The following is a 22,432-nucleotide window of genomic DNA, read 5'->3' on the forward strand; positions in this document are numbered from 1 at the left end:
TATACACAGACAACAAAACATCACCATTTATATCCTAGACATGAGTGTACCTGTCAATAAATTGTGGATTAAAATAGTCATTGATGAAATTTTCCATCACTACATTAAGGAATGAAATCATCTTACCCTACAGTGAAACTTTTTCCTGTCTTTCTATGATTCAGGAGAACCTTTTCACTTTCTCGCTGAAATTCACATATGACAGTGAATAAAAAAAATATTTTGGATTCCTTTACAGTCCTTGAATCATAAATGGATTATTTTGATTTGTAGTATTTCTGGAAGGTGAACTCTTATTCAGATATCATTTGCTTGCAGTAAAATCGTTCATGATATTGTCGTCACCAAACATTTGCCGTAGATTAGCGAATCTTTAGTAATTCTTACTGTGAATCGTTTGGGTTACAACAGAACAAAGCTACCAACACCCCCTGTTGCCTGAATCTGATGACTCCTGAGCAGTTACACAGGAGTTGAGCCAACAGCAGATATCTTGGGCAGAACATTACTATGAACCAGGACTCATTTTTTTTCTAACCTTGCACAACTGTTTGAAAACTGAACCTAGGAACACATGAATGTTTGAATATTCATTTTGACTAACTATTGATATGTCATGTGACGATGCTGCTCCTATAACAAGGTTACATTGTCCTTGGTTTTTTTTCCAGAGAGGTTGTAAATGACACAGACTCCAAAAAGTCTAAGTTGAAGGGTTTTAAGGCCAGTTTGATTATAGCTAACAGATATTGTCTCAGGCAGCAGGCTTTTAGGTTTTGAAAAAAAAATGAAGAAGAGACTGGGTGGCCAGTTCTCCCAGCTCAGCTTTTCTGTGGTTTGGTTTAGTTTGGTTTTTAGCAGGAAAGTTGAGAAAGCTGCTGGACCCAAAGAAGCAGGTCCATGCAGATCTCTCTCTGACTTCTCTTCTGGACGACCCTGTGTTTGATTTTTACCTTTTGTGCCAAGGGGTGTTTATAGGGATTGTTGCAAGTATTGGAACAGCATCATTAAGTTGGGATGATCTGTTGGGTTTTTGGAGAGATTAAGTTATTATGTATTCTGTTCTCTTTTGTTTGTGTTTCATTAGGTAATCTTGTGAATAAATATTGTTTTGTTTAAAACTACATGGTTTGACCAGTAACATCTCTCCTGGAATATCCACTTTACACCAGCTTAAAACAACGAACAAAGTTCGGGTCTGGGCTACGTTTTTGATATGTTTTGAGGAATCTGGCCTGGTCCATAACAGCCAGCATTAGAAACCACCTTATTGATCCAAAAGCAATTTACCTTCTCTCTCTCTCTCTCTCTCTCTCTGTTTTTGCAGGACTTGACTCTTCAGTGTTAAGCCATGCAGCACAGTGAATGACTGAAATAGAGACTGCCATGGCAACATGGGTGGAAGGGAAACCTGCCACAACCCCAAAGAATACATTGAGTGATGTGAATGAAATTGTAAATGATACAAAGTCTCCCTGGACTCGTGTGAGCCCCCTTTCAGATGCAAGCAATAAAACCCTTGAACCTGTGACTCCAGTTTCTCCACATTTATTTGGTAATGATGGCAAACTGAATTATAATTTGGGTTCAGTAACCAAACCTGTAGCAGGACCAAAACCAAGGCTTACTGCAAAACCGTTCGCTTTGGAAAAGTCAGCAGTGCCATACACACCATTAGGGACCGCACAGGCACCTCTCACACCTCCTAAGACTTTAAGTGTTACTTCTGTGTTAACATCATCAGGGAAACTGGCTGCAGATACAGATAATGTAAAAGTAAGCTTCAGGAACACAGAGGCAAAACATGCAGCGAGTGGAACTGTGTTGTCAGCATCATCTTCCTTTGCGCAAAAATCTTCAGTGGGATCTGACAATAAAAGTTGGCTGAGGGCATCCAATTTCCAGGATGGCGATACGACGCCCAACTTAACTTCAACAGCAACACCAAAAACTAACAACATGGCGGTTTCTTCTTCGACCACCACCTCAAATCCGGAAAAATCGGCAGAAGAAAAGAGTGAATGTTCTGAAACAACACCAACTACAGTTGTCATTTTAGAAACTTCTGTGCAGAAATTAAAATCAAAGAAATCCAGTGAACGCATTAATGATGCTGAGATGTGCAGAGACAGTAGTCAGGATCAAGATTCACAAAGTACACCGCAGCCTTTTAAGGTGTCAAAGTCATCCATTCGCTCCAGGAAGTATAGTCCAAGTGCCACACAAGGATTTGATACACCAAAACCTGCCTCACTCTCAAGAGCTACTTCATTGGGATGTTTAGGGAAATGGGACCAGGTTACAGAGGAAGGGAAAGACAGACTGGACAAAGAAAGGGATAGTACTGAAAACCCATCTTCACCCAGGCTCCATTTAAAGAAACCTGGACTATTTTCTACTTGGCTTCCTGAAACCACCGATGACCAGAAATCAGACAGCGCCATAAAACAAGATGAAAAGCCTTTTAGTGTTGAAAAACCTTGGCTTAAAAAGCCCAGGCCTCTGTCAATGGACCTCACGGCCAGATTTGAAACCTCGGCTCACAAGAGAAATAATCCCCCATCGATGGACATGAAAGAGAATGTCCCCATTATTAAAGCTAATAGTGCTGTCTCCTCAGATACCAGCCATTGTGCGGGAGTTGAACAGGAAGAGTCAGCAACAGTGGCGGAAAAGTGCCAGGCTTCAGCTTCTCCAAATGACCATGAAGACAAGGCAAATAGCTGCACTCTTCTGGCGAAAAACAGGTTTGATAAAAGCTCAAAGATGGATATGAGTGAAAAAAATATCAAGGCACTCCCTTTGTGTGACAGGAGCAGCAAAGAGAAAATTACTTCCGTGGAAAGAAAGATTGCATGGGAAAGTGACCCTACTGACATCACTGTGGATCAGGAGAAAGAGGAAAAGGAAGGAAAAATATTTACTACCTCATTAAAAACTGACAAGGAGAAGTTAGAACCTGACCATGAGCAGTTTACAACATGGAAAAATAAGGAGTTGAATAAAGAATGTTCGGATCTGAAACAAACTTCAAAAGAGGAAATCTCACCTTTGGGCTCAGATGATCGAGGAAGTAGAGAAAATAAAATTTCTGGTGGGATAATTAAAAGATGCATAAATCTCCTCTTAGATTCTGCTGGTGGGAACACAGCAAAAACAGACTGTCTGCAGTCTACCACTGAGATAGAAAAGATCGATGTTCCTGTCAGGCAGCGAATCCAAACCTTCACCTCAGAGAACAATGAATCCAAACAGGACCAACTCCAGGGTTCCCAAAGACAATCATTTAAGCCAAGACCTCTGTCTTCAGATATAACCAAAAGGTTTGTGGAGCTTAAAATCTTTTAAGTGTTTGATGTTAAGTATATGTTTTTTTAAAGTTCCAAATGGTCATATTCACTTGTTTTATCATGTGCCCAGTTAATGTTATGGCCGATAACCACTCAAATTGTTGTGTTGGTAACTCAACAATTCCTATCATAAGAAACAAAAACAAATCAAGAGAATAAATTTATCTGAATCTATTAGGCAGAGTATGCTGGTGGAGAGTTGCTATTCAGATTGGAGGCTTGTGACCAGTGGTGTGCCACAAGGATCAGTGCTAGGTCCACTACTTTTCATCATTTATATAATTTGGATGTGAACATAGGAGGTATAGTTAGTAAGTTTGCAGATGAATCAAAATTGGAGGTGAAGTGGACAGCAAAGAAAGTTACCAATTCAACTGGATCTTGATCGGATGGGCCAGTGGACTGAGGAGTGGCAGGTGGAGTTTAATTTCGATAAATATGAGATGCTTGCATTTTGGAAAAGAAAATCAGAGCAAAACTCATACACTTAATGTATTGCTAAACAAAGAGACCTTAGCATGCAGGTTCGTAGTTCCTTGAAAGTAGAGTCGCAGGTAGATAGGACAGTGAAAAAGGCGTTTGGTATACTTTCCTTTATTGGCCAGAGTATTGAGTATAGGAGGTCATGTTGCAGCTGCACAAGACATTGGTTCGGCCAATGTTGCATGCAATTCTGGAAAGATGCTGTGAAAGGGTTCAGAAAAGATTTACAAGGCTGTTTCCAGAGTTGGAGGATTTGAGCTATAGGGAGAGACTGAACAGGCTGGGGCTGTTTCCTCTGGACCATTGAAGGCTGAGAGGTGACCTTATAGAGGTTAATAAAATCATGAAGGTCATGGATAGGATAAATAGATAAGGTCTTTTCTCTGGGTGGTGGAGTCCAGAGCTAAAGGGCATAGATTAGAGGGAAAGATGTGCAAGGGACCTGAAGGGAAACTTCTTCATGCACAGGGTGTTGGAATGAGCTGCCAGAGATGGTGGTGGAGGCTGCCACAATTACAGCATTTAGAAGGCATCTGGATGGGTATATGAATAGGAAGAGTTGAGAGAGAGATATGGGCCAAGTGCTGGCAAGTGGGACTAGATCAAATTAGGATATCTGGTCAGCATAGATGAGTTGAACTGAAAGGTCTGTTTCTGTGCTGTACATCTCCATGACTCTATAATTGCTACGATGTGCTGAATTATATCAGGGAGCCATCTAGTGCTTAGATAGCAAAATGCAGTTATAGTTTCCAGTATCTCAGCTTTTTCATCAATTTTCGTTAATGTGACTTCAAGGCATATGAGTATCACTCTTTGGTGACTAAACAATAATTTACTCACTGCCTTTTGTTAAAAAGTACATCTACCACTAGGACTTCACAGTATTGGGAAATCCCAGCAAGTGCATGCTATTCTGTTCCATGGCCAGCACTTTCACCTGTCAATGAACCATTGAATCCCTACAGCGTGGAAACAGGCCATTTGGCCCATTGAATCACACCAACCTGCTGAAGAGCATCCCACCCAGACCCAACTCTCGACTGCATAACCCTGCAATTCCGATAGCTGATCCACACACTATGGGTAATTTAGCACAGCCAATCCATCTAATCTGCAGACTTTTGGACTGTGGGAGGAAACTGAAACATCCAGAGGAAACCCACACAGACACAGAGAGAATGTACAAACTCCACACAGACAATCACCCGAGAGTGGAATCGAACCCAGGACCCTAATGCTATGCGGTAGCAGTGCTAACCACTGAGCCAGTGAACAGAGTTAGTGAAAAGGAGACCGTGTGATCATTTATATGTCCATGATAATGCAGACAAGCTAAAATACCTGATCCAGATTTACGAAAATATTTCACAACATTGGTGAAAATAGCTAACTCAATAATCAGGAAAAAGATGTCTCCTTTTGCCCATTGTGCTTTATATTTAAAAGGCTGTTTTCTCAAAGTTAATTTTTTTCAAGTTTAAAGGTATGTAAAGTTGTTTGATGTCCTAAACAAACATCCCAACAGGTTTGAGAGTCGAGTCATTGGCGATGAAGGTCATCGTGAGAAGCAGATGGATATGACTGCCTCTTCATCTCCAGAACACTTGATCTTGCAAAACCCTCAAGAACATGGCGGGAGGGAGAGCCTAGGAAAAGAAATTGAAGATCAAACAGATGAGGTAATGACTTCCACTCATTTCAACAAAGATTTTGCTTTTCATTTGACTATTATTCCAAAGTAAACCTTGTCCTGCATGATTAAAACAAAAGTCTTTACTTTGGTGGAGAGACATTGATGCTGCCTAACTCTAAACAAAGAGTTTTATTTAAACAGTGTGGACTCATGTGAAACCCATTATTCGGTCACGAACAAAATATCAACAGAACAAAGAATCTTAACAACAGCAATCAGTAGCAATCTATGGAGATTTCTGCAGCATTGCTCACTTAGATTAAAAGTGTTTCTATTAATATTCTGGTTAAAGTGGAAGATCTACTTGACTGATTACTGGATCCGATTAAAGGTTCAGTTCCTGAGCCTTGAAGGATGGGCTGGTGCAGATATAACCAATTGCTTAGTAATTCAGCATAATGAACAATTGTTACACGTTAATTCCTCACGCCTGGGATATTTGTTGCTTCATGAATGATCAAAAAACTGTAATTTAAATAATAGACTTTGCAGTTTCCATACAGTAAATGGGTAATAAATTTGAACACCAGATTGGAAGTGTTAATTGAAGCTAGGATCACAAAAAGCCGTCATTGTTAGAAGAGCAAGTCTACTAGTTTAGGTAAGAGAGATTTTTGATAGCATGGTGTAAATCGTGGCTGAGTTGGTATAATGTTGTGATTTGGAGACGGCGGTGTTGGATTGGGGTATACAAAGTTAAAAATCACACAACACCAGGTTATAGTCCAACAAGTTTAATTGGAAGCACCAGCTTTCGGAGCGCTGATGATGAAGGAGCAGTGCTCCGAAAGCTAGTACTTCCAAATAAACTTGTTGGGCTATAATCTGGTGTTATGTGATTTTTAACAGTATAATGTTGGCCCTTGTTAGGGGCAATGGGCTCAAGTTTCATTCCAGATCCCATTGTGTTCCTGAGAGGGTTTGAAAGGGCATGCTTGAACAGGGAATTAAATACTGGACCCTCAGGTTAAAAGTGATGGTCTACTGACTGAGCTACCCAGAGAGTGGTGCATTTTCAGATGTACTATCTCCTAGAGATGTTAAATTAGGTGCAATGCACTATTTTAAGGATGAGCAGTAAAGTTATCTCCTGATGTTCTGTTAAATATTTATCTGTTGATTGACATCACTAAAACCAAATGATTTGGTCGTTTCCACATTGCTGTATGAAAACTGGCTGTCATATGTCCTATATTACCATAGTGACTATTGTTCAAAAAATTATGTTGTTAGCTGTGAAGGGCTTTGGGACATTTTGAGGTCACAAAGATGTTACATAAATGCTAGTCTTTCCATATGAACAGTGTTTATTCCAGACCTTGAAGAAAGAGGACTAAATCCACTACTTAATGTGAAAATGGATTTGACAGACCTAAATGATTCAAAGTTAATTTACTATTAGTGCTGAATCAGTTGCTGGGTAGTGGTTAGTGCAATTAGTCATTGTGCCTTGAGGCCAGGGGGGTGGGGGGCGAGGTGGAGTTTCTGCTTATGATAACTTATCTGGTGATCCGGTGAGTTTAGTTGGAAAGTGATTAAGGAAACATCAGCCAGCAAGAATAACCTAATTAAATCACCAATAGATCAGCATTTTTAAACAGATTTTTCTTTATCTAAGAAAATCAATTGCCAATCTATTGCTTGATCTCTGAAGATTATGGGATATAGTTTCCTGGGAACTCTTATTACCCATTGTCTAATTTCTGCCCCTCACCTCACCCTTCCCACCCCTAACAAATTGTTTGGTGATAACAAAGCAGTCTAATTTTCAAAAATGTATTCAAAGGATAGAACCTCGTCTGCCCAGCCCTAAATGCCTATATCTCAGGAGAGTACAATCTTGGATACAATGTAGTGAGAGGAAGAGAGAGATTATACTTCTAAGCTAACATAAATGACAGCAAAAATATCTAGGTAATTAGAAGTCTTGCGCAGTGTATCATTTGAGCATATCAACCTTTGAGAAACACAGCAGCATTTCTCTTCAGCATGTATGAAAGCTTGGGATGTCACATTTCTCAACAATTTGGAACGAAGAATTTACATTTAAGTAGCATCTTTTATGTTTTTTGGCTTCCAGAGTCAACACATTTCTTTTGGGCCTGTAGTCAGTGACATTGTGTTGACAGATGACAGCTAGTTCATGCACATGAAAAACAATTGATCAAACAAAAAGTTATTTATTCTGGTTTGGTGGAGGGATTAATATTATTTGAAATACTTAAAAGAACTTTGATTTTCAATATTCATGCCTTAACTCTGTATCCTCACCGTAGGATTCACTGTCCCTCCTGCACCCTGCTGTTCTGATCACATTTTCAAGATGAACCAAACAGTTTTTTTAAACTTATGGCCCCTGTTATCAGTTTTCCTTTCTCCCTGGCATGCTATCATCCACCTCTTTGCCCGCCTGACTGTTATTCTGTCTATCTCTGGGTTCCATCTTGGCCTATCCACTCATCCCCTGTGTTCAACACATCAGTGATTCCATCCATCACTTTGCTGATGATCAAGAGTAGACTGATGGGGAACTAATTAGCCACATTGTTTTTTTTCTGCTCTTTGTGTTCAGAACTTATCTGAGCAATTGTCCTCATTATTGGGTAGAAGCAGCTGTTGCATTTTACTGGAGCAGCTTGGTTAAGGACACAGCTAGCTTTGGAGCACACCTCTTCAATAATCTTGCCAAAATGTTGTGATAGCTCCTTGCCTTTGCAATAGAGTGTCTTCATCCGTTCCTTGATATATCACTTAATATGAATTGAATTGGCTGAAGACTGGAAGCTGGCTGAAACAGAGTGTAAATCTGAGAGTTAGGTGTATAAGGCAGGTTGTGTGATGGAGATGGAGGGGTTCCTTTCTTTATTGAACTTGTGTCAGCCTCTTGGAGAGCAGGAGTTGTAAAACAGCATGAGAAGGGGCAAAGAGGCAAGGGGAATTCAGCTTTCCACAATAAGAACGTTAGACAGTTGGGAAGGAAATTATAAAGCAGAATCTCAGCAGCATAATCTCAGAATTACTCATGTCTTAGTGAAGATAGGAATAAGAGAACAGATCGATTGAACACATGGTTGAAGAAGTGGCAGCAAGATGCCTCAGTGGTTAACATTGTTGCCCCTCAGCACCAGGGTCCCAGGTTCGATTCCAGCCTCGGGTGACGGTCTGTATGGAGTTTGCATATTGTCCCTGTGTCTGCGTGGGTTTCCTACCACAATCCAAACATCTGCAAGGTCAGGTGAATTGACTGTGCTAAATTGCTGATAGTGTTAGGTGCGTCAGTTAGGGGTAAATGTAGAGGAATGGGTCTGTGTGGGTTACTCTTTGGAGGGTTGGTGTGGACTTGTTGGGCTAAATGGCCTGTTTCCACACTGTAGAGAATCAAATCTAATTACAATAGGAGAGAGTGGATGATAAGACCTGGTACAGGCTGAATGTATTACATTTCATGGGAGCAGGACTGAGCATCTCATGGAAATTAGCTAGTGCTGTTGGACTGAGTTTAAAGTTTGTTGTGACTTTCGAGCGATTGATACAACTGAGTGGTTTGCTGGGCCAATTCAGAGGGCAGTTTGCATTGGGTCAGGAGTTACATGTAGGCCAGACCAGGCAAGGACGGCAGACCTCCTTCTCTAAAAGACATTAGTGAACCAGATGGGTTTTTCCACCAATTGACAATGGTTTTGTGGTCATCAGTCGGCTCTTAATTCCAGAATTTTTAAAATTAAATTGAAATTTCAGCATCTGCTGGAGCAGGATTCGATCCCAGCTCCCCAGAACATCATTGTGGGTTTCTGGATTAATAGTTCAGCAATAGTAGCACTGAGTTCTACCTCTCTTACCAGCATTTTGGATCAACCCACAGCAAGTGGGCTGCAACGATTCAAGAAGGCAGCTCATCACCACCTTCTGAAGGGCAAATAGGAATAGGCTATCAATGCTGGCCAGCCAGCAACACCAAAGTCACACAAATGAATAAAACAAATGTTAAAAAAACAGCTTGTCAGGAGGAATCGTAACCTGACTGGTAACTCAAATTGGAAACAAGTATAGGTAACAGGAAGGTTAAAGGTCAAGTAAAATGACAAAACAGGCAAATCAACAGAAAGCATCAACTAAGCTTAATGCAGAACAATGACAAAAAGACAAAATTAAGGGGACTTTATATGAAAGTACACAGCTTTCATGACAACAAAAATGATTTAAGGTCAAAAAATGTAGGTACATGGGAATGATCTAATTGTCAGTACAAAAACAACAGGTGACCAAGACTGGGAACTATATAGTCAAGTATATTCAACATGCAGGAAGCTTGGGATAAGAGACAACGGAGGTGGTGTTGTACTGATAATACGGAATGGAATCAGGACTTTAAGGGAGGATATCAAATCAGAAGAAAAATGTGGAATTTGAGTGGAGTTGTTTCTGTGTCACAATAGAGAGAGCATAGTAATAATCAGGAAATTAAAAAAGTCTGTTGCATGGGATAATGCAGGAATCATGGGCGACTTTAATCTGCAAGTCTAATTATATTATCATCTGGAAAGAGTGAACGAGTACTGAAATGGTGCAGGATGAGTTTCTGGAGTGTGTTAAGGATGGTTTTCGAGAGCAAAATGTTGAGGAGCTGACTTTTTTAGATCTTATGTAATGAGAAAAGGCAAATCAATAATCTTGCTGTAAAAGACCCTTCAGGGATGTGTGACGATAACATGGCAGAAGTTTACGTTGTCTGAAAACATGGTAGTTCAATCTGTAGTCAGGTTGTCAATTTTGAGCAAAGGAAATTTTGATGCTATGAGGGGCAAATTGCCTAAGGTGAATTGGAAAAATCTATGAAAGGGCATTCCAGTATAAAAGGGTGTGTTAAGTTTTCTCACAACAGGATTTCATTACAGGAGGAGCAAAGTCTTGCTTCAGTTGTACAGAATCATGACTAGATCCTGTCTGGAGTAACGTTTGCAGTTTTGGTCGCTTTGCTTAGGATTGATATTATTGCTATTGACAAAGTTCACCAGACTTGCCTGGAATGGCATGATTATCCTATGATGTGGAGGAGCTGGTGTTGGACTAGGGTTGATAAAGTTAAAAATAAGGAGGAAGTGAGGACTGCAGATTCTGGAGATCAGAGTCAAAAATGCAGTGCTGGAAAAGCACAGCTAGTCAGGCATCATCCGAGGAGCAGGAGAGTCAACATTTAGAGCCTATGCCCTTCATCAGGAAAGTTAAAAATCAGGCAACACCAGGTTATCGTGCAACAGGTTTATTTGGAAGCACTAGCTTTTGGAGCGCTGCTCCTTAATCAGGTAGCTGTGGGACAGGATCGTAAGACAGAACTTATAGCAAAAGATTACAGTGTCCTGCATCTGAAATGATACATTGAACAAACCGAGGTTGCTGTTAAGTCTTTCATCTTTTAGAATGGGTTGCAGGTTTAGGTTCATTAATATGTAAATTGCAAAACATCTTTTAAGTCACATTCTCAAGATAACGTAAGGCTTTTTTAAAAATGAGACTGCTCAGCCAATGCATTAAAGGTATGAGGTTAGAGTCTGTCTGTATCCCAATCTTGAATCAGACTGGTTCTGTTTCCAAGGTAGGAATTTATAAAATATTACATGGATTGACTGCCTGCAGGCTGTGCACTTTTTAATCAAAATAGAATGTATCTGCAAATGCAAATTCACACCATAGACTTATATGTGTGTGTATATGTGCATGTGAGAGAGCGAGAGAGAGATTGTGAGTGCGCATGATAGAGTGCATGTTTGCATGTGTGCATGCTTGGTAAAGTGTGAGTGTGATGGAGTATAAGCCTGTGGGTATGAGAGAAATTCTGCATAAGTGTGTGAGTATGTAAGAGTGTATGTGTATGTGAGAGTGTATAATGTGGTGAGGTTACCTGTAGTGCAATATGAACCCTAGGTTAGGATACAGACAGACTGTAACCTCAAACCTTTAATGCTTTGCCTTTTTTTATAAAACCTTGTTATCTCAAGAATGTGACTTAAAAGAAGTTCTGGGATTTACAAATTAATGAACTGAAACCTGCAACCCAATCTAAAAGATGAAAGACTTAACAGCAATCTTGGGTTGTTCAATACAGAGGAATCTTGATTTATCCGAACGTCAACTATCCAAATTTTGGATTATCTGAACAAGATTTTAAGGTCCCAATGCTTGACTGAACTGTGTTATCCGAACGTTCAATTATCTGAACAAATTACTCCCCGCCCGTGCTTTGACAAAGGGTCAGTTAGACTCGAAACATCAGCTCTTTTCTCTCCTTACAGATGCTGCCAGACCTGCTGATATTTTCCAGCATTTTCTCTTTCGGTTTCAGATTCCAGCATCCGCAGTAATTTACTTTTGTTTTAGGCGACACGGTGGCACAGTGGTTAGCACTGCTGCCTCACAGCGCCAAAGACCTGGGTTCAATTCCCGCCTCAGGCGACTCTCTGTGTGGAGTTTGCACCTTCTCCCCGTGACTGCGTGGGTTTCCTCTCGGTTCTCCGTTTTCCTCTCTCAGTCCAAAAATGTGCAGGTTAGGTGAATTGGCCACGCTAAATTGCCTGTAGTGTTAGGTGAAGGGGTAAATGTAGGGGAATTGGTCTGGGTGGGTTGCGCTTCGGCAGGTCGGTGTGGACTTGTTGGGCCGAAGGGCCTGTTTCCACACTGTAAGTAATCTAATTTGGATAATGGAGGTCTCTCTGTATATCATTTCAGTTGCATGACACTGTAATCTTTTGCTATAAATCCTGTGTCTTATGATCCTGAATCACAGCTACCTGATGAAGGAGCAGCGCTTTGAAAGCTAGTGCTTCCGGATAAACCTGTTGGACTATAACCTGGTGTTGTGTGATTTTTAACTATGACTATCCTATGATGAGATTTTGGGCTATATTCACTATAGGTGCGAGCTGACTTGGAAAGTGTCACTGTTTTTTTAGAAAGGCCTGTCATGTTGCTAGCAAGAGGTAAACCCAAGGATTAGTATAATTGAGAAAACAGCAAAAGAGGACAAAGAAACTAATAAGGGAAAATTGAATATGAATGTAGACTAGCAAAAAAAAGAGTATTGTAAAAGCTTCCATAGGTATGTAAAAATGAAAAGTTTAGTTAAGGCAAATGTCAGTCCATTACAGACAGGAGCATGAGAATTTCTAACTGGGAATAGAGAAATGACAGAGAAACTAAATCGTTACTTTGAGTTTTTAATGAGGAAGGTATAAAAAATTTCCCAGAATAAGAAACCTAAGTGACTAGGGAGAATGAGGAAATGATGGAAATTAGTATTGGTAAGAGTGTTGTGTTTGAGAAATGAATGGACTGAAGATTGATTAGCTCCTGACATCTAATAATCCACATCCCAGAGTGTTGAAATTGGAAGCTCTGGAGATATTGGATGTACTGATGACTATTTTCCAAAATTCTTTAGATTTCCCACAATCCAAAGATGTGCAGGTTAGGTGAATTGGTCATGCGAAATTGTTCAGGGATACATAGGTAAGGTGCATTAGTCAGGGATAAATATAGGATAATAGGGTAGGGGAATGGTCTGAGTGGGTTATTCTTCGGAGGGTCAGTGTGGACTTGTTGGGCCAAAGGGCCTGTTTCCACTCTGTAGGGTTTCTAGGATTCTCTAATTCTGTGATTTCAGAATGGCTGCTATAGGTTAGAAGGTAACAATATCACCTCATTGTTTAAGAAGGGTTGGAGAGAGAGGTTTATTTTTGATTTTAAAGGTATAAAGACATATTGGGGGAAAAAGCGAGAATATGGCGTGAGTGCAGGGGATCAGCCATGATTCTTTTGAATGGCAGGGCAGGCACGAAGGGCCAATTGGCTCACTCCTGCTCCGAAATTATATGTCACATTCCCATTTCTTGGGACCAAAGCAGGTGACCTTTCACTTTGCACAGTACACTGTCTATCTACAAGACTGACTCTGGATATACAGATCTCCAGTCCTTCATCTGAGTAACTTGTCAATACAGTTGAAGGCTGAGGCCTACACAGACTATTGGTCACATCTTGTAGTTTGGAATGTATACCCCTTATCCTTAATCTCAGGTTTTTACGTCCTACTCAATTTGCAATTCAAACCTGCAGGTTCTTTCCAGTGCTGTGCACTCTCTATTTTGTGAACAGTCTTTTATGTAGAACCTTGTCAAATGCTGAACTGCTCTTTTTTGTGTCTTTTTAGAGAAAGAATGAAGAGCACTTGATGGACACTGCCACTGAATTTAGATGGAGCAGACGTCAGTCAGTAAAGAAAGTGAGCCAAGCCTTTGATAACCTTGCCACAGATGAAACTCACTCTCAGAAAATAAGCAGGAGAAACACCTTCAACAGGAAGGACAAGGTGATAGATAGACAAATAAATGACAGCAGTGAGTCTGCGAGTATTACCTCAATGCCCAAGTTTGGCACACAGAGTTTAGGTGAACAGAAAATAATCACCACATCCACGGACAATGACTTATGCATAAAAACAGTAAGAGTCTCTGTTCTTGAAAATGAGATCCAGCGTCACAAAGTACCAGAGGGTTTACATGCAGAAGAACCCATCCAATCCTTCAATAAAAGCAAGAGATCAGAGCAAGTTACTCAGCCTGAGCTGAAGAATTACACGACATTGAAAACAACATCGGAGGTGATGTGTAATGATACAGAGACCAATAAAACAAAGCCTTTTGAGCTTGAAGCCACAGCCTTAGGGGAGCAAAGAAAGACTCATTTCAAATCTGGGGAAGAAAATATTTCCAGGTTTTCAGTAAATGCTCCTCCTTCTTCAAAAGTTGCTGCAAAAAATATTTCTGGCTTATTATTACCCACAGCTAAAACTGACGCCTGGCAAGATACAAATGAGAAAGCAGTCAGTGCCCTTCCTTCAACAACTGAAGGCAAAGTTACAACACACCGCACAAGGAAGTCACATTCTGTGATGAGCCAAACTACACTCGAAGGGGATGTTTCTGGTGCAAGGGGATATTGGAATCGGACACTTCCAGCTGAGAACAGTTCAACCCTAGAAATACCACCAATGGCACCAAATTCTGAAACTAAAGTAGCCGAGACGCTGAACACCATTCAACATCAGTCATCTCCTATTGAGTTACGAACCACCAGAGTGGACTCAGATAAGGGTGGAAAGAAGAATATTAAAAAGATTCAGCATAATTCCCATCAGAACACAGAACCCGTACTTATATCAAAAGACAGCTTTAAAGAATTTGGTTTGAAAAAGGACAATGAAGCCACCAACCAGGAACACCTATCCTTGGCTGGGACCATTGATGTGAAAGATGCAAAAGACAAGAATGATGTAGAAGGAAGTAAAGGAGCAAGGAGGTTGCAGCAAGATGGTGGAATTAAAGAATTCAGTGGAAAAGTCCACCTAAAGGAAGGGAAAGATAAGAGAAAGATAAAGGCATATTTGGAGCCCAACCCTAAATCCAGTCCATCAGATCATATCTCTGATTGTTCACCTGGGCCGAGTTATTCAAAACACAGATATACATCTGAACGACTGCCTGTTCCTGACAGTCAGTTGGTTGATAGACTAAAAGATGTATCCCCTGAAGAGAACTTTAAAAGTCATCCTAAGTCATTCACTCCAGACAAACCAAAAACAACCCTTTTGACTGATGCGTTCCTGGACATGCCATGGACAAATGGAGAAAGTAATTCCTCAAAGACAAGCCATGTAACACCAAGCACAAAAGACCCTAAAATAGCAGAGTTTGAGAAGTTAAGAAAGAATAAGGTTACTTCACGTCGTAGCAGGCATACTATATTAGACCTTGATACTTTGATGGCAGAGTGGGGGAAGGAAATGACTAAAAGCGAGAATGAAGAATCAAAGTTTTCTCTTTGTCATGATAAAAAGTATAATGACCATTCCAGTCCTTTGGTGAATAGTCCTTATGTGTCCAGTCCTTATGATGAGCAATCATCCAAAAGGATGACAAAATCTATCAATCAGGACACTGAAATATTATCCTCATCAGATAAAAACAAAGATATTGCTGAAATGCTAAATAAAAAACACCCACAACGTAATAGTGTCTTAGACATTGATGCATTGATGGTTCAGTATAGAAACAGAAAGCCTGTAGACCTGGCTCAAGAGTCCAGCTTTTCAAAGCGAAATGAAGGAAAATCTCCAATTGTGAAAGTTCAGAAGAGCTTGTCGTTTACATCTCGTGAAGCAAAGACTTATAAGAAAACTGATAGAATAAAGGACCATTGTGATGAAGAAATTAAAAAGGATGTATATGATGGTATGCCTGCTAATGTCAAGAGACCATCCAAGGATGAGAGATGGAAGAGCACTCCATCTTTGGTCTATAATGAATATGATAAATTGGAAATCAGTGATCTTGGTTTAAATGATCAGAAGTCGGAGGGAAAGCGAATCCATGAAGTGGATACTTTGACCAGCACGCCTGTCAGTATAAACAGGTGGCCTAAGCATGACAAAAAGAAAAGCAGACCGTCCTCCACCTATATAAAGCATGGGGAAATGGAACAGGCTGAGGGTCTGACAGATGGACTAAAATCTGATAGCAGAGAGAAGGGAAAACTCCGAGAGGGAGATCAGAGTGGTCCAAAGCCAAGGCACAGAAAAAACAGGAGTGAAGAAAGAAAGTTAGAAATAACCCCTATTGAGAAAGAAGGTTTGCCTCAAGTGTTTGATGGTAATAACTCTGACAGTAAAACTAGTATCTTGGATTATTTGACCAGATCAAAGAGATTGGCTCACAATTCACCGCAACAAATTTTGGAGAAGGAAAAGTATGTGGAGCTGTCAGTTGATGATGAGCTGGGTCCAACAGTAGGAAATAGACCAGCAGTCCGTAAAGAAAATTCTGAACAGAAATCTCCTCAGGCCAAGAATGAGTTTTCGAAAGACCCGAAACAATTGGTCCCAGAGCACATGATGTCAAGGCTTTTGGAAAGTTATGAGCAGATGCAAAAGGCAGTCGATGGTCTGATTATGAATCAGGAAGGAACATCAAAGTTCAGAGGCCATGAAGGGAAAAAGAGCTACTCAACTGGGGAAACCCGAAGCCGAGTCTCAGAAACCGTGGTATGTACAATGCTGTCAATGATAGAGGACAAAGTGGTGAGCAAAATTGATTGAGAGACTGAAAATGTAATTGTCTGTGCAAAGCAAGCAGCTAAATCCATTACTATAATACAGTCAGTTGAAAGAAAAGATTAAGTGGAGATATGTAAAGGTGTTCAAAGTCTTGAGGGATTGGGTCAGCGAGATGGGGAGAGACTGTTGCAGATGATGGAACAATTGAGAACCAGAGGGCACCAATTTAATCTGATTGGAAAAAGAAGCAGTTATTATAATTAGGATGAATTGTATTAACAGTGAGTGGTTAGGATTTGCTTGAGAGTGTGTGGAGCCGATTCATCCTTGGCTTCCAAAAGGATATTGGAGAGTTATCTGATGTGAAGAGAAAATGCAGAGTTACTGGAAAATGGTAAGGGAGTGGGCTGAGTTGTGTTACTATTGCAGAGAAGTGGCACAAATGAGCTGAAATGTTTCCTTCTATGCTGTAACCATTCTATGATTAGAATATAGAACACAGTATAGCAAGGAATCAGCCCTTCAGCACACCATGTCTGCACCAAATACAATGCTGTTTTAAACTAATTGCATCTGGCTTCACATGGCCGGTATCCTTCTATTCTCTGCCTGTTCATGTGTCTGTCTGAATGTCTCTTAAATATATGATTGTATCTGCTTCTACCACCTCCCCAGCCAACACGTTTGGGGCATTTGCCACCCTCTGTGTAAAACACATTGTTGCACACATTTCCTTTAAACATTTCCCCTCACTCCTTTACACCTATGCCCTTAGTCTTTGACATTCCCACCATAGGGAAAGCGACCCCAACTGTCCATGCATCTCATAATTTTATAAACTTCTTTCAGATTGCCCCTCAGCCTCCGACGCTCTAATGAAAGCAATCCAAGTTTGTCCAGGCTTTCCTTGTAGCTAATACGCTCCAATCCAGACAACATCCTGGTTAACCTCTTCTACACCCTCCACAAAGCCTCCACATCCTTCCACTAGTCTGGCGACCAGAACAAGGCATGGTACTCCAAATATGGCCTGACCAAAGTCTTGTACAGTTGCTCCCTGACTTGCCAACTTTGATACTCGATGCCCTGACTGATGATAGGCGTGCTGTATGTTTTCATTGCCACCTTATTCACTTGTGATTCTGTAAGAGGCCATTGATTCTTTTCAGCAATCGCAATAATATTTTTATATTGTCTAAGGCTATGTCTAATTATGTGACTGCTATGAAATTTAATTATCTACCTTATTCACCTAAATGGGTATAAATAAATTTATGGGCGGCACGGTGGCACAGTGGTTAGCACTGCTGCCTCACAGCGCCTGAGACCTGGGTTCAATTCCCGACTCAGGCGACTGACTGTGTGGAGTTTGCACGTTCTCCCCTTGTCTGCGTGGGTTTCCTCCGGGTGCTCCGGTTTCCTCCCGCAGTCCAAAGATGTGCGGGTCAGGTGAATTGGCCACACTAAATTGCCCGTAGTGTTAGGTAAGGGGTAAATGTAGGGGTTTGGGTGGGTTGCGCTTTGGCGGGTCGGTGTGGGCTTGTTGGGCCGAAGGGCCTGTTTCCACACTGTAAGTAATCTAATCTAATCTAAAGTCTTGCAAACAGCTAGATTGTCTGGGAGTCCCACTGTTTACAGTGACGGTTTGGTCTGCTGTGTGGTTCTGGTTAGATTGTGCTGTAGTTCTAGAATAATGTGCTCTGATATTTGCATTATGGAAAAATCCTAACTTGAATTTCTATGATACTGTTGCAACTTGGAATATGTTACCCTCAGGTTATAAGCAGCTTTTATGTATTTCTTTCCTCTTCATTCCATGTACTTATTGTCCAAGGCTCATTGTGGCTTATGCCACATATTAATCTGGGGCAAGGTGAGGAAATAAATTCCAAGATTCTTTTAGCCTGCGGGGGAATTGAATCTGCACTGTTTATATTATTCAGCACTACACTGAGCGAACTGACCCACACTTTATCTATTTTATTTCCAAATTATTTCAGCGCACCCTGCTGCATGACTTAGAGTCATAGAGATGTACAGCATGGAAACAGACCCTTCGGTCCAACCTGTCCACACCGACCAGGTATCCCAACCCAATCTAGTCCCACCTGCCAGCATCCATCCCATATCCCTCCAAACCCTTCCTATTCATATACTCATCCAAATGCCTTTTAAATGTTGCAATTGTACCAGCCTCCACCACTTCCTCTGACAGCCCGTTCCATACATGTACCACCTCTGTGTGAAAATGTTGCCCCTTAGGTCTCTTGAATATCCTTCCCCTCTCACCCTAAACCTATGCCCTCTAAGTAACCTTTGACACTGGCTGCTTGTTCCTGTCACAAAGTCAGAACCTTTGGTAAATGTAGCATAACTCAACACTGAAGCAGTAACTTGCAGAATCGCACAATCAGAAAGTACATTCTGTACTGAGTTCCTGGTCTACATTGTATTGAAAGGCAAAGTTGTTGTATTCTTGTTAAAAGGAGAGGAGATTGGAGAAAAGAGTGTCATTTCTGGATAAAACATCATTCAGCCCAGCTGCCACCCATTTGATAGGAAGAATTTTCTAACACGTCATTTTTCTTCCGTGTGAGAGGTGCACATACATTAACCTCACTCTTCCTCCTTTGTCCCTTCTCCCATTTTTCCTTGCCCCTTTTGCTCTCCTGTCTCTCCCCTGCTTTACCCTCCTTTTGCTATCTTTTCTTTTCCCCCTGCATTCTCCTCCCCTGCCCCATTGATCTATTCTTCCTCCCATTCACCAAATTACCTGCCATCTCTCACCCTGCTCGAACAAAACAATTCAATCTGATCTTGACTTTCTCACATGCAATACCATGGGCACCGACCAATTATTTATTAATATTATGGAATTTCACTTCTAAACAAATGGCTGTTTTCTCTTTAGGACTGAAGAATAAACAAATCTAAGCAGATGCTGTCATCATCCCAAATTTCTACACCCCAGCACTCTGCACAAAATAATTCGTTGCCGGTGTGTGTTGAAGCATGGGCTTCTTTCTGTGTGAATGTTGGTATCAGACCTTTGGTTTTCCTCTTCCTTCAAGCTCTTTCTGACTTAGATTAATGTAGTTCCCTCTAGTGGTAGAGCCCTGAGTAGTTTCATATGCACTATCACCATTTCATGTTCTTGCTTCTCTTGCCTGGATGGGCTGCTGCTAAAGTCCAGATGATACAGGAGCTTCTAAGGAAGGCACATGGTCATCAGAATGATGTCTTGTCCTCCTTTTATTTACTCCATTCCTGCTACCTGAAATACAGCAGTGAGTCTGGAGGAGATTTGTAGCTCAGGTTTAGACTCTGGATGTAATTTTGCTCACTGAGCTGGAGGGTTTGTTTTCAAAAACAGCTGTACTTCCTACACTAATGCCTAAGGAAACAGGTACTGCCTAAGTGTCTTAAATACAAACTTCCCCTCAACACCCCACTAGCCAAAAGAATAGCAGAGCAAAATGGCCACAGAATGCTGAGAGAAATTATTAATGATGCCCACAACAGACTCCATAAATACAAACGGGAAATTTTGTGACTAGAACATGGGTGGGCGGCACGGTGGCAGGTGGGCGGCACGGTGGCACAGTGGTTAGCACTGCTGCCTCACAGCGCCTGTAGACCCGGGTTCAATTCCCGACTCAGGCGACTGACTGTGTGGAGTTTGCACGTTCTCCCCGTGTCTGCGTGGGTTTCCTCCGGGTGCTCCGGTTTCCTCCCACAGTCCAAAGATGTGCGGCTCAGGTGAATTGGCCATGCTAAATTGCCCGTAGTGTTAGGTAAGGGGTAAATGTAGGGGTATGGGTGGGTTGCGCTTCGGCGGGTCGGTGTGGACTTGTTGGGCCGGAGGGCCTGTTTCCACACTGTAAGTCTAATCTAAGTCTAATCTAAACATTTACTCACTATCGCGATAGACCATGAATAGACAGGCACAGTACAACAAAGCCATAGACATGGAACAGTGGCAAACACAGAAAACTAGACAAATTCACACAAAATAACAACATAGAAGCATGGATAAAAAAACGTATCTGACTGACCCTTGACAGACACTGAAAAGCCGTCTTACTAAGAGGATTAAATTACAATTTCTTGAATGCAGCCAAGAAAGATTTCTTAGCAGCATTAGAAACAACATTGAATGAAAATGAACCTTCCAGCTCAGTGAGCAAACTTACATCCACAGCAGCTTTAGGTTTCAAAGTGATAAAGATCAGGAACTGAGTAGTGTACTCACTGGGGCAAGTACATTCTGATTGTGTGACTCTGTAGGTCAGTGCTTCTGTACTGGATTCTTAACCAGAGGTTCTATCTTTGTGAGCAGTGACAAGAAATCGATGGAAATAAATGGGGAATATGCCTAACCTTATAACTACTACCGGGTAGAAATGTAATCCTACTGTCATCAGGTTTTGCCAAAAAATGAACAGTATAAAAGGGAGGTCCTACAAATGCTGATCCACAGCTCTGCTGTATACATGACAGGGTTCTGACAGTGTGGAAAAGGAGCATCCTGCAGCACCCCCAAGCAAAACACAGAGGAGAATCGGGGATGTGACCCAGTTGACCACAAAGACCAAGAAACAAAATGAGAAGAAACTATATTCCAGGCACAGTGCACGCCAGGAGACGAGCCAAGACCCGAAAGTGGTAAGGAAGCTGAAGTTGTTTTCACGTTGGTTGCTGTAACTGTGTCTATGACACTGACCATGGACCATGCTGTCAGTGCCAGTGTCATGGATGAGGGTGTACATTGTTCCCTAGGAGCTTATGTGAATGGGAATGTTCTCCTGTTGTCAGTGCAGGAACTGGTTACGTCAGCAATGTTGAGTATACAACCGTCACAATTTGGAAGAACATCTTTGATGTGGCAGCATTGCTGTTGCTGAGAGGAGTGTTCTAGCAGTCTGGACAGATGATAGTGATGATGATGATGCAAACTGTTGTCGTACTGTATTGGTGATGATGCAGACTTATTGTTGCTGTATTGAATAAAGGTTCCTTTATGTTGATGGGGATAGCCATCCTGTTCTCCGAGCCTGTGACATTGATGTCACTGAATGTTGAATATCTAGTGATGATTAGATTTTTGTGTGCATTGCTCATTTTTTGCTGGACCTACAATTCCTGCTGCCTTAGTTGAGGTGCAACGATTGTATTTCTCCTCTGGTATCAGTCTGAGGTGGCTGTTCGTGTAAGGTTTAACAATTGGATGCTGACAGATTGAAGGCATTATAGCTGTAGTGATCTTTATGCCCAAAGTCCAAATTACATGTACTTGCTGCAAGAATTAGGAGCAACTCTGCCTGATGTTTTCCCTTCCCCATCATAATCAGCAAACCCATTTTACATTCCTCAGTGAAGATCCACCAAATCACACGGACGTTGCGTGTGTGTGTGTGTGCGCGTGCGCGCACGCGCAGGAGTAGATCATTTTGCCTCTTGAGCCTGCTTCACCAATCTTTGGGATCATGGCTGATCCTTTGTTCCTCACGTCCGCTTTCCTGCCTTTTCCCTGTAACCCTTGATTCCCGAACTGATTAAGAATCAGTTTTAAATATATAAATCAGCTTTAAATGTACAGGAACACTCTGGACCCAGAGCTCTCTGTGGTAACGATTTCCAAAGCCTCTTGATCCTCAAAGAGAAGAAATTCCTTCTCATCGTGGTTTTAAATTGGTGCCCCTTTATTCTGAGACTATGCTCTCTGAATTCAGACTCTCCCATGAGGGAAAATATCCTCTCAGCATTTCCCTTGTCAAGCCCTTTAAGGATCCCAAATGT

At 41.3% G+C, this 22,432-nt stretch overlaps 1 protein-coding gene across 4 annotated transcripts in view; it reads left to right on the forward strand.

The window, feature by feature from the left end:
* The window catches only part of LOC132827087 (serine-rich adhesin for platelets-like), a 227,522-nt gene that overhangs the window by 62,244 nt on the left and 142,846 nt on the right, over positions 1 to 22,432 (forward strand). For all 4 annotated transcript variants that reach the window (XM_060843550.1, XM_060843553.1, XM_060843552.1 and 1 more), the window contains exons 2-5: positions 1,328 to 3,323; positions 5,362 to 5,515; positions 13,733 to 16,621; positions 21,134 to 21,298. In XM_060843550.1, the coding sequence (XP_060699533.1) occupies positions 1,366 to 3,323; positions 5,362 to 5,515; positions 13,733 to 16,621; positions 21,134 to 21,298 (5,166 nt within the window). In that variant the 5' untranslated portion in view covers positions 1,328 to 1,365. The remainder of the gene's footprint in view (positions 1 to 1,327; positions 3,324 to 5,361; positions 5,516 to 13,732; positions 16,622 to 21,133; positions 21,299 to 22,432) is intronic.

Source organism: Hemiscyllium ocellatum, chromosome 24 (genome assembly GCF_020745735.1).
Source record: "Hemiscyllium ocellatum isolate sHemOce1 chromosome 24, sHemOce1.pat.X.cur, whole genome shotgun sequence".
Classification (NCBI taxonomy): domain Eukaryota; kingdom Metazoa; phylum Chordata; class Chondrichthyes; order Orectolobiformes; family Hemiscylliidae; genus Hemiscyllium; species Hemiscyllium ocellatum.